The following is a 12,760-nucleotide window of genomic DNA, read 5'->3' on the forward strand; positions in this document are numbered from 1 at the left end:
GGGCTCAAGATGTTGCCGATAAGTCATGTCATTTTCATCTATAGTTCAGAATTGGTCCAATTATCAAGAAAGAGTTAGACAGACAGTGGATGTTTTGATGTGTTGACAGAGTTCACTTGTGGTACAACTTATTTCCATATGAGAGTGACTTTCATAACTAAACAGAGACCTAGACTGAATTACAAAGATTTTTTTTAAATGGGCCAATCCTGTGAGGCAGTGACTTGAATAGGAGTCAAGGGCACGCAGCCCCTCACGAGAACAGGCCCTGTATCTCGGTGGAAAAATAGATAATACTGGGCTGCTTCCCATTCTTAATGCTGTTTATTTGTATATAAGCCCCTTCAATCACATGCATGAAAAATGTGCAGAAATGAACAGTCACAAATGTTATAAAACAAAGTTTATTCTGCAATGTTTTATATTGAATTGCATCTCTTTGGTAAAAATAAACTTTATAAACATTTTAATTAACAGAGGTTAGAATACAAAAAACTAAACTTCTGTAAATTGTCTTTAAAATGGGTAAAGGACTGAACTAGGGTGTGGGGGTAGGTTAGGATTGGTCATCTACTGGCAGAGTTATTCTAAATAAACCCAAGACATTTCGTATGCTACATTAAGCTAAAGGGAGTATTTTAAAACAACTCCAGTTGCTTTGATCAGAAAGCATTCTTACAATTTCACTTTTAAATAAATAATAGTTACAAATGAATTGGCAATTATAAAATGTCTTATATCACTATATGATGGCAACATAATACTTTAAATTATGCACTTAGTTTGAAGAAATGTACATTTATAAAACAGTCTTGATAATGGCACTGGCAGATGTGAATAATGTGCTTTAAGATAATGGCAGGTGCAACATTTAAAATACTCTACTTTTTCTTTCAATAAATATTTTGACTACACCATTATTAACATGTATGAATGCTTTGCTTTAACCAAAGCTTTCACTTTTTAGCCTAACAAAGAAGTTGAATGACTTGCAACTTCCATTTTTAAAGTTGGATTTTAAAACATTTGCTGTGATTTTCACAGAAGCAATAATTTAGTACTGGAATTTGAAAGACTGATTCAGCTTTTTACAGTATTCACATCAGTATTTAATAGGATAGCCTCCCTGGTAAACAGGTCTCACACACTTCTTCATTTTAATTAAGAATTGCAAGTGACATTAACACTTTCCCTACCCTTTTAACAGCTGCTAAAATATAGTTAAACTGACCATTTGGTATGAACTCTTTGAATGTCACTGAAAAAGCAGTTAAAACACCCTTCAATTTATACTATATACACCATGGTCTAACTCAGACCTCAAGGTGTATAAATGAAAGGATATGAAACTATCTGAGGTGAATATAAAAGAAGGGTAATCCACAATAGAACAGTTAGGGTGACATTCACGTCCTCTGCAGCGGGAGGTGTTGAGATCTGAGAAGCAAGAGATTGCAGGAGGACACAATAGCCCTTCTGTCTGCTGGAACAGAGCACTGAGATTAATACAGAGACATGCAGGAATGTGGTCAGTGGGTGAGTAAAGTAAAGATCCAACTGCCTTTACACTTGGTGGGGAGTGCAGCACTGACTGTAGCAATGGGTGCAAAGCAGTTGTATAATTGTCCTGTGCCCTACTACCGCTTGCTCAGAAGGGAGGATTCCAATCCCCCATATCTTCCAGTTCATTCATTTAGGTTTTATGTGAAAGGTGCAAATTGCACCCTTAACTTTTTGTTAATTACAGAATGATTTTATTGCTCTGTCTTTGCATATGGAGACTAAAATGCATTATAAATCTATCTCCCAATTCTGACAGCCTCACTCATGCTGAGTAGCACAACTGATTCCAGTAGTACAATCAGGCCCCTATTTAGTATGGAATCTTTATTTTGAAAACATTGATTCTGTTGGGAAATGAAAGATACGATTTGAACAGGTTAACATTCTTACCAAGGCAAACTGCAAGAAAATTAGTATGAATACAATTTCCAGTATTTGAATATTTAGGGAGTGATCCACCTTCCTTTAAGGTTAACAGAAAGGCTGTGATTGACTTTATCTGGAGCTTAATACAACACTTATTCCATAGTGCTGAATTTAAAAAAATTGAGATATACAAAACTTAAATGAATTTCAAAGGGATATTAATGATGCTTCTCCATAGTTGAATCATTATTTTTATATTGCTATAATAATAATTACTTTTACATTGCTATACTGAACATGTTTTGTATCAAACTCTATTAAAAAGTATATTGGCAAACACTAGTGAAAGAAATGTCATGTACATCTCAGTGTTAAGAAATCCCATGTTTGTAATTAAAATTAATGGGGTTTTTCATTTGTTTGTTTTTCAATTGTGAGAAAATTAATTTCACCCATTATCTGTTCAAAAACAGGTCAGCTAATTCACTGCTCGAGATATCTAAGAGAGATGCAAATATGATGCAAAATGGAGCACATTTGTATACCATTTTTTCTTCAGTATAGGTGGATGGGTGGGTGTATGCACAGTCACAGTGCCAGAGAGACAGATTTCTTTTTTTTTCTTTTTACTTTTATGCTTAAAACTAAAAGTGGAGCCCTCTTAAAGCCACTGGATTTAAATACCAAAGAAATGCTATGTAGGTGCTTGAATATCTTGGGGCCTGATCCAAAGTCCATTAAGTCAATGGGAGTATCACCATTATCTTCAACAAGCACTAGAGCAGAACCTGAGAACAGTAGGCCTTCAGCAGCATGGCTGTATGAATACTTAAACTGGAAGGGATAATTATATGGGCAGGATCCATGGAGAAACTGACAAATAAGAAAACACCGAACTCTAAGAGCCTTGTATCAAAGTGGCCAGAAAAACATTATCCCATTAGTAACAGTTTAGCTTAATTTCTTTTTGTTGAATCCAGCATTGTTCTGAACAACCAAACACTGGACACGGTTTCATATATGGGTATACAGTATTTTAGTCTAATTCTAAGCCATCTTGCCCAACACTTATTGAAAGCAGCAGCTTAATGTATGAGCTAAACAGATTAATGGCACATCACACTGCCTCTCAAACACAGGCAAAATGACCTCTTAAGTTTTACACTATGCTGAAACATACTTAAGGCATTCTTATACTTACAGTACTGTTAAACTTATTCTAACATGTCTGCGTACCCATTTCTTTTGCACAAAATACTAAAAAAATTGCCACCATCTACATTAAGAGTTAAGCAGTAAAAAAATCCATTACACTCAATTACTATAACATTCTTGTCCGCAAGATGTTTGGGTTATAAAGATTATTATTGCAAAGGTGATGAATTTTAAAGAGCTTCACCCGCAAATATGAAGAGACCACCATGAGTAACAGTGTATGTCCTAAGAATGCCATGCTACTGGACATACACTGTAGTTCAAAGGAAGCTAAAATGGTACATACAGCATGAAGCAGAAGCACAGTAATCAGTAGACTTAGACCAAAGTTATGGTAGCCGATATTAAAATGCACAAAGTGTATTTAGAAATTAATGTAATTAACTCAGTTTTCCTAATCTTAAAGGAAATTATTATATTATGCTTTTCTTAAACATGACCCAAAGTTCTTTCCAGCAGTCATTTGCAATTTAGCCATCTAGAATCTCCACTTCATTTGTGGATTGAGACAGCATGAACTTTGTGTTTTTAACAAATATTTTTTACACATGAAAAACAAAACAAAAACAGCAAAAACTTTTAGCTAACAGCTACTGTGTATTCAATAGTTGGGGAAAATGGTAAGTGGCACATGTGCAGTGGCAGCTTCTCACTGTTTGCTACACCAGTGAAAGTTATTTGTGTCTTGGGGAGGGAGATGGGGAAATTGTGTCCCCTCACATAGGGCGAAATTCACTCCTATGTGGAGTAGGCCTGCACAGGGGTAAATTTCACCCATAACATGCATCTGAACCTATGCATCGCTCTGTAAATGGTCAACTATTCAATCACTGGTCATCAAAAAGTATACAGTTAGGTTTTCACATGTCATGCATCTCTCCTAATCTGTAAAGATTAAATAAAACATTTTCTAAGCAATGATTTGAAAATAAAAGGCCAAACTATAATTAGCATCAAAAAATAAAAAAAAAGTCCTCTTATGGCTTTGATCTTCCTTGTGAAGGGTAAAAGTAGAAGAGTATTGCCACACTTAAAAATATATATGTATATATTCACACTAACAAGCATTACTATTTTTTCCTCTGCTTTTGACTTTGGGTCTTTGCAGTACTTATTAGGGAACCCAAACATGTGCTGATTCCAGCCAGGTGGAGCAGAGACCCAGCTGCCTCTTTCAGCTCCTCATCAATTTCTTGACATAACTCCTTGAGAGCTTTCTTGCTAGGCTGACTTTTGTCAGAGGTATCTACACACGGTTGTGCTGCATAGCCACTGTCTCCAAGAGGGTCGTCTTCATAGTCAATGTCCGTATCCACTTCACTATGAAATCCTTCACTGCCATCGCTTCCTGCATGGCTGGTCTTGGAGATAAATTCATACACCTCATCAACAGAGGACAAGGAAGACATGCTGGACCTAGATGCACAACACTGTGAAGCCATGCTGCTAGCACTGTAATTGTGATCCTCCTTTGGATCAATATTAGTGGCTGCAGAATGATTTTCTTGCAGGTTTATGGAACTGTGATGATTAAATGCACTGCCATAACTTCTCTTCTTGGGCATCTTGAGAGGTTTGGCCTTCTCACCTATTGAAAGCAAAGATGTATAAGTCAGCAAAATAGCTCAGACTAAAATCTGCCATCCCAGTCTGTCAGACTGATGTGCAAAGGTAAGATTTTTAAACTGAGTATTTAGTTTACATAAGATGTGATGGATCCATCATTTAATGAACACTGAATACTAGAAGATCTTGATATTCAGCAAATCCTGAATACGAATAGTAGTGGAAGAGATGTGGGCTAGAAGTATAGTATCTCCAACTATGGAGTGGCAGAAGGCAACCAAACTAACAAAAGAAAGCAGAAATGGGGTCCCTGTAAAACTGGGAAATGTTGGCAGAAGGGGCTGAATATGCAGGATGGCCACCCTACTGCCTCCCTACCATTTATAAACTAGCCACAGAGTTTCTCAACAACGGGTCTGTGGACCGGCGCCAGTCCCCGAGATCTCCCTGACACAGTGTAGGAAGGCAGCAAGCCAGTCACTGCTATTAAAAAGGTTGAGAAACACTGAGCTAGAGCATACCTCACTTCTGAAATTTTCAGCTATAATTTTTTTAGCTTTCAGTGAAGGAAAAAACAATGCATAAAACTGTTTATGCTTACAGTCTAAAATCCCTTGTTCAATGGAAGTATTTAGCAGCATCATTGCAGTAGCAGCATCAATATCAGATTCTGTAAAAGAGAGGAAGCAAAAAGTTAGGTTTCATTTTGGGGTGGGGTGGAGAACAAGGAATCCTGCTAAAAAGTAACAACAGCAACAATAATATGCATTTAATAGTTGGACACACAAGGAATTGGAATCATGTGTCAAAGAATCCCAAACAGGCATGACCGCTGTATGCTTAAAAATTAGCTTATGAGCATGTGTGAATGTGACTTGATTAGAACTACCACTGCAGAACAAATCACAGTGTATTTTAGTGGCGATATGAACATTATAATGTACAGTTCTAATGTACATTACCAGAGCTGAAGTCAAGGAAGAGTAGCCTCACATTAGGCAGTTTTGTATATGTATGATCAGGCTGCAATGTTATATTTATCTATGAATATTTGCTATTCATAACAATACAAAGAAAAAGATTAGCCATCTGCCACAACAGAGATCTGCCTTAAGCAGCCTTAGAACTTGGTGCATTAGTTAAATACAGCACTGAGATTCAACATGGATGAGTAGCATCTTTATATTAGTGCTATACAAAGAGCTTTCCTTGCAATATCCATCACATTACCCACATGTCAAATGGAACAACAGCCAAGCAGGGAAACAAAAGGAAAAACATTTATAGAACTCTTCAGTCTAGGGGAGCATGAAAGTATAAATAATAAATGGGCAACTGACGACCTAAAAATAATTAGATAAACAGCATTGCTTTTACTTAAAATTACACACGTAGCTGTAGAAATTCTATACAGCAGGATGAAATCATCAGTTTCTTGAAGAGCCCAACAACAACAATGGACAGTACTGTAAAACAACTAAAGTTACTAACTGGAATCAGAATCAGCTGGGTTAGCAATTAGCTCTCTGCTCACAACAAAAGAGCTGTTATGTTCTCATTAGAGCTACTAAGCACACCTTTTCCTGACGGTGATCCACCTACTCAGGACTACTCCATCTAAAAATCAAAATCAAACTAAATTATGTCTATTTTCTCAACTTGCTCTTTATTTACACCACGCTTTCCAAAAATATGCCTTGCAAATATTTAGTGGAAAAGGTTTCTGTCTGTCTGTCCTATTCTATGTGATTTCAGGGCATCTTAAATGTATTTTAAGCAGAGGAAAGCAATAAATGGGCCTTACAGACATTCTCTCCCTGATCTTTTTTCAGCAACATAACAGAATCAGACACACATTTCTCACGTATGGTGCACGGGTCAGACAAAAGGAGAGCAGCTGTTTATGGTATGAGGGAACAAGGTGTTTCAAAGGTGGGAACCCCCTATGAAGTATCGTGGTTGTCTCACAGAGGGAAAACATATAATGGGAGTAAGCATGTATGGGGAGTGGTGGACTGTGAAATGAATCGGGGGCAATGCCTGGGAAAGGAACCTTTATGGGGGAGAACAGGCTACCAGCACCCTGCAATCCTGCTGAACAGGGTGGGGGAAGAGAAGAGAAGCTGGCTATTCAGAGTTTTCCCCTGTTAAGCATCTGTTGAAGTTTAAACTGGTGGTACACAGCAGCTCATATGGCTCTTTGTTTTTCCTGATGGCAATACTATTACTAATTATTATTATTAAATGAATAGCTATCATCCTTAGACACGGGAGCTATATATTTATATTTCAAGAGGAAAATAAACAATCACATTGGGTCAAATTTCTCCTTGACCAGTGATGAATTCAGCTTAATTTTTAGGAAAAACAAAGTCACATTTGGGATCATGTATAGCAATTTGGATAATTACTAGAATGTCTATGCATTTACAAAGCTTTTCTTAGAATTCACTTCACAGAAGGCCATGAAAAGCCAGCTTGATACTATTTCAGGAAGGGGGGGGGACTGAGCTTCTGTTTTCAGTGCTAACTATAGAATATATACATTTTTCACTGTTAAAATGGGAGAATGCTAAAACAAAATCCTTTACAGTCTGCCCTACAGCTCGTGAGATTTTTATTCTTTTCCTTTCCAAAACGATGTTAGCAGCAACACCACCATTGAATTTACAGCTCTTATGTAACCAACTGACAAAAAAAAAGTTGTGAACCATTATCTTGATCAGGAAGTGAAATGTTCAGAATTATCACTTGCTGCCACAGACATTTTCTTTTAGCATATGATGTTGGTATATAAACACCACTTTGTTAAATGTCAAGGAGTTATAAACATTAATTCAAGACAGAACTACCTGCAAGCATTGTTTCTGCGTCTCACTACCCCAACACAGAACTCATAAGTTGCAGTTCTTTCTTTCGCCTTGTAAGCAGCTCTTCAGGTCACCACTAATGTATTTTGGCTTGCTCCCTCTTGCTGGAATGTACTTTCCCAAATTTATGCTTCCCCAGCACCATGGCTAAAGATCACGCTAAAAGAAGTCTTCAGTCTCAACAACAGCTGCCTCCTAAGACCCAGGGAACACTAATGGCTTGCCTCTAACAGAGAGGATTTTCTGAACTGTTGTATGATATGCAGAAATTCAATTAGAACTGATACGAATTCTTGATGCCCTTAGTGTATCAATTGGACTGACTAAAATCAAAGGTGATGCATGGGGGGGGGGGAGCACGCGGGGTCACATGCCCCACCCCCAGCCCAAAATACATCCTCTTCCCATCAACAGTTACTCATTGTCTCTTACTAGCAATCCCAAACTTGTATGGGCCACATCAGCACAGTCATTTAAAAAAGAGTGAGATACAGAATTCTATTCTACAGTAAGCCCTTGGGATACTTAGAACAAACATGTCTATCCTTTATTCCCTAGGGAAAGTGTGCAGAAAAGGCTCAATAGCTGTTCAGCAGACAGGCCAGGAAACATCCTTAGTCCAGCATCATGGGACAACCAAAAACCTGGTTTGGATGAATGAAGTTTAATGCTTCCGGCTGAACAAACAGCTAGCTGATCTATCCTCAAAAGTCCTGACTAACTTTTCTGGTGGTCTGTGGCTGAAAATTAAAACTAACCTCCCATTTCATTTGCCTAAAGCCCAACATACAGCTGAAGAAATTGATTATTTAATCTGCCTTTCTGCTACATCACTAAATTCCTGCTTAGGTTCTATTAAGTCAGTTGTGCCTCATACTGGAATTTGAGAAGCGTGCGTAAGGTTATTCTTATATGGCTTAAAAAAAAATAATAGAACCAATATATTTTCTTGTCAGCCAGCCAGTTCAAGATCCAGGATAAGTCACTTGACACCTCTCCCGTCTCCAAAACTGCTATCAGCAGAGATCCTCTACAGACACATTTCCTACTTGCTCAGGACACTAAACCTCTGGTGGAATATGCCTTATTATTGATCAGGCAAGCCCTGAATTCAGTCATATACAACAGGCTCTGTAAGAATCTTAGTTCGGGTACTAGGTATATGGTGGTTTTAGTATATTTCTGGAACCACTGTACAGAACACGATGTTTTGAAATCAGAGGCCGCTTTTCCTATTTAGGGAGAAATGAAGTTCCAAAATTATGCTTGGCCTTAGATGGAGATAAACTACGGTGAAAGATGTACCATTTATATTTAACAATAACACTACCTTTGAATGTGAAAGCTGGATTGCCCCAATGGCTAATTTTTTCCTGAAAGTCTACAGGATAGGGCTACTGCAAGATCCCAAACCCCTGTTATACTGCACTCATCAAAACCTAGATGGACAGATTAGACAGAACTGTCTGGGATGAGGAAATGGCTACCAGAAAGGCATAATATGCACTTATAGTTAACTAACATTTCTTTTTTGTCCATGTGGTAAAGAATCCCAAACATACATGACTGTTGTATGACCAAAAATTAACACATTATATACTGAGGATGAGAGTGTTTCTTTATTGGAGCTACCACAGCAGAACAAATCATAATGTATTTTAGAGTTTGATAAAATACTTCACTTCAGCATCAAAGAGAGCCCTATAAATGACAGGGCTATTGAAGTACACTGTATACTTGGCGTATATACTGTGTCGGGTGGACACACATTAAGGTGTATTAGAGTCAAGCCAGTGTGGTTCAGATCAGTAATTGAGTATATGAACAGGAAGATTCGGGACTCTGCTAGGACTTGAACAGAGAATTTTCAGATCCAAATACACACAACTTAAAATGAATTTCCATTATCTTTCAGTAGCAGTACAGCTTAGATCTTTTCAGCCTTCGAGCCACTAGTGAGTGAAGTTCTCACAACAGCCATAAATCACACAGAAGGATGACTACATTTTGAAGTGTCTTATAGGTGCTACCTGCTCTACAAAAATAACTATGCTTAAATAGGGATTGTGAGGCAACATTTTTTATGTCCTCATGGGAAACGAAAAAAATTGTATTACACTGTTGAGCCCTAACATCAGCTAAACATATTGTTAATCCTTAACAGTGTGCTGATTCAGGCCCTTCCAATCTCTCTCCATTACCGTTTTTGGGGGATGATTTAAAGGTGTATCTATATTATAAGAAGGAAGGTTATGTGATCTATTTTATTACTAATTCGGTTGGGAAAACAGAGCTATAACCTGAATATGGGAGAGAGTTACATATTAAGATGTCAACAGCTCTATCTAGAGCCAATAAATACATCAAAACCTATTTGATTTGGTGACAGGTTCTATGGTACCAATGGAAACAAAGAACAAGACAGTGGAGTAAACTTTTTCTTGAATAAAAGGGATGGTAATCCTCCTACGCCCTTGAGGCTGGCTTGAAAATGTAGTAAGTGTCACATGTGTTCACAATGGTTGACACCTACTTGTCAATGAAGACTGATGCACAGTCCTCCCTTTAAAACGGGGGGGGGGGGGGGGCCGGACAACCCCCCCCCCAGATATTGCACAGTGAAGGCAGACAGAAAAATCAGCTTCTTGTTAGAATTTGCTTCATTTGAAGGCAAATGAAATTTCCCTTGAAAATAAAATAAAGGAGAAGGGAAGGGACCTTTGAAAGAAGGACAGCCCGTGTTAAGGAGTGGTGCAGAGGAAATGGTGCGTCTCGGATACATAGGGAAGGGAATCTTTATCATCTGTCATGTCATTAACAGAGCTCTGTACTCTTCAGACTGCCAGGGGGACCATCACATGTTTTTATTATAAACCATCCTCTGCCCTTACTGGCTGTTGGAACACAGAAGGCCAAGAAGGAGGATTGGCTTCTTGAAGAGTGGAACCCCTTCTCAGCACCAGGATGGCGAAAGATAGACATGCTATATTTCGTCCTTTGCATAACTGCGAGACTCACATCTGGATCCCATAGTATTTTATGGATCTCATGAATAGACCATAGGAAATTGTAATCCTGCACCTCTGCCTTGTGGTTTATCCAAATGCAGTTTTTCTCCTCTGAAAGGTAAAGCTAACATTTTTTGACATTGCAGAGAGATGTGCTGGCCCATGGTGCAATCATAGGGCTCTTCTGGCTATCACATTAATCATCGTGACTTTAGGCATAAATCTTCAGATACTCCTGTACCTTACAACATAAATAACCAGACTCAGAGCTATATCAGAGAAGAATTTTTCTCCCACTGTCATAGAGAATAGAAAACAAAGAGAACAGACAAGCGGATTTTAATACACAAAGCTTTGCAGGACATGGCCATAAGACTAGCCATAAAACAGGATGTCCTGCACAGAGCATTTATGAGGTGGAATGGCAGTGTTAACCAGGCTACTCTGGATTTACTTACACCATGACATCCTTGTTTCATAAAGGTACAGCATATGCCCGTATCACTCTATGACATTGCATACATTGGTGTAATTACACCAAAGTACAAAGTGTAAACTTTTTTTTTAAAGTAGCTGTTGTGATGGATTTACTAAAAGAACAAAATCAGTTTAAAGCAAAGACACACTAGGACAACTAAGGAGCACTCTATTAACTGACTTTTCAGAAAGAGTCTTTGTACACTTTGACAAAGGTCCATCTGCACATTTCAGACTACAATTTATTCTGAATATGAATAACATTGTGGGAGGGCAAAACATACAGAATATTAATGCCATAATTACCTTTGAGAGACCGGCCATGATTCTGCTTAAGTACTGAGGTTAAGTAATGAGGACAGGATGACCTACTGAAAAGAAAAATTTTTTTACTAAAACCATAAATAGTACTAAATTTAATATACTGTGAATAGATGAAGTGAAGAAATTTCTATACCACAAAAAGTTAAAAGAAAAAAGTCATTAAAATAGGAGAGGTAAGCCAAGGAAGCCCCATAATTTCTACTACTTTTGGTAGCTAGATAGTAAGCAAGCCAGTCTGATTATAGTACTATATAGATTTATATTCAGGACTCAAAAAAGCCCATTCGCTTTGGGGTGATTAGGAAACTTTGCTTGGCCAGCCATCAACTTCTGCAGATTCTAAGTGTTTATTAAAATTTTTGTAAAAGCTCTAGCCTTTATGGTTATGAAGAAACTTTCTAAATATGACCTAAGTGTAAATCAGTGAAGTGATGTCCAGAACTCAGGTGCCTCTACTGTTGCTAAGAATTTTGCCTGGCTGCAGCTAAATGAAGAATGTCAAGAGTCCTGTCAGTTTCATTGCTGCTAATCAAAATGTAGTGGTCAATGACAAATTAAGTCAATCTCACTCTACAGTTGCTAGAGAAAGCTCTGAACAGAAGTAGAAGCAGGCAATGGAACTTTTTACCGGTGAGGAGGATTCAAAACCTGAGGCTAAGGGAGCAGTAAAGCAACACATATATGTGCCTCTTCCCTTCACAGCAGCCAGGAGGCTTGGAAGTGGGGCAAAGTAAAGGACTCCCAGACACACTCATAGCCAGAAGACTACAGTGGAAGGAAGGAACAGAGAGACTTCTTTTTCCAAAGGAAATGGGGAGCAGAGGAGAGGGCCTTCAAATGTAATCAGACACTTAAGCCCCCAAACAGGGTCCATGGACAGGTGAGGGGAAGTTGGCTTGTCTCCTAGATGTTGCCTTTGGAGATTGTGCGCTCCTCCACCCCTATCTTTTATATTGGTCTCTGAGACACTGAAGACAATGCAGGAAGCGAAACACCGTAATATTACAGAAAAGACAAAAATGAGAGAAAAAACAAGGAAGAAAAGGAGGAACAGAAAAAAATAAAATAAAGATATATAGTAAGCAGGACTACTTAAGCAGGACTTGACTCATACATTAATCGACAAATTTCACAAGTATTTGTCAAATAAAATTATTTGACAGATACTTTTTTGTATTATCTGACCATCTCAAAGCTGGCCATATACTACTCTGTGAATACATTATTCAATACAAACAAGTGAAATTAATCAAGTAGTATATTCAGAAAATATTTTTGATACTCAACCAGCCCTTATAGTATGTTAAATTTCATTTAAAATGTATACAAAAGAAATTTGATTAGCAATATGTTGCAATTAAATACCATATA

The 12,760-nt window shown here is 37.8% G+C and overlaps 1 protein-coding gene across 1 annotated transcript in view; it reads right to left on the reverse strand.

The window, feature by feature from the left end:
* Positions 1–388: 388 nt before the first annotated feature.
* Positions 389–12,760, reverse strand: part of FOXN2 (forkhead box N2) — a 110,695-nt gene continuing 98,323 nt past the window's right edge. The window contains exons 4-6 of the mRNA XM_045010675.1: positions 11,372–11,436; positions 5,312–5,380; positions 389–4,732 (exon numbers count right to left, since the gene is read on the reverse strand). Of these exons, the coding sequence (XP_044866610.1) occupies positions 4,215–4,732; positions 5,312–5,380; positions 11,372–11,436 (652 nt within the window). The 3' untranslated portion in view covers positions 389–4,214. The remainder of the gene's footprint in view (positions 4,733–5,311; positions 5,381–11,371; positions 11,437–12,760) is intronic.

This window comes from Mauremys mutica, chromosome 3 (assembly GCF_020497125.1).
Source record: "Mauremys mutica isolate MM-2020 ecotype Southern chromosome 3, ASM2049712v1, whole genome shotgun sequence".
Taxonomy (NCBI): Eukaryota; Metazoa; Chordata; order Testudines; family Geoemydidae; genus Mauremys; species Mauremys mutica.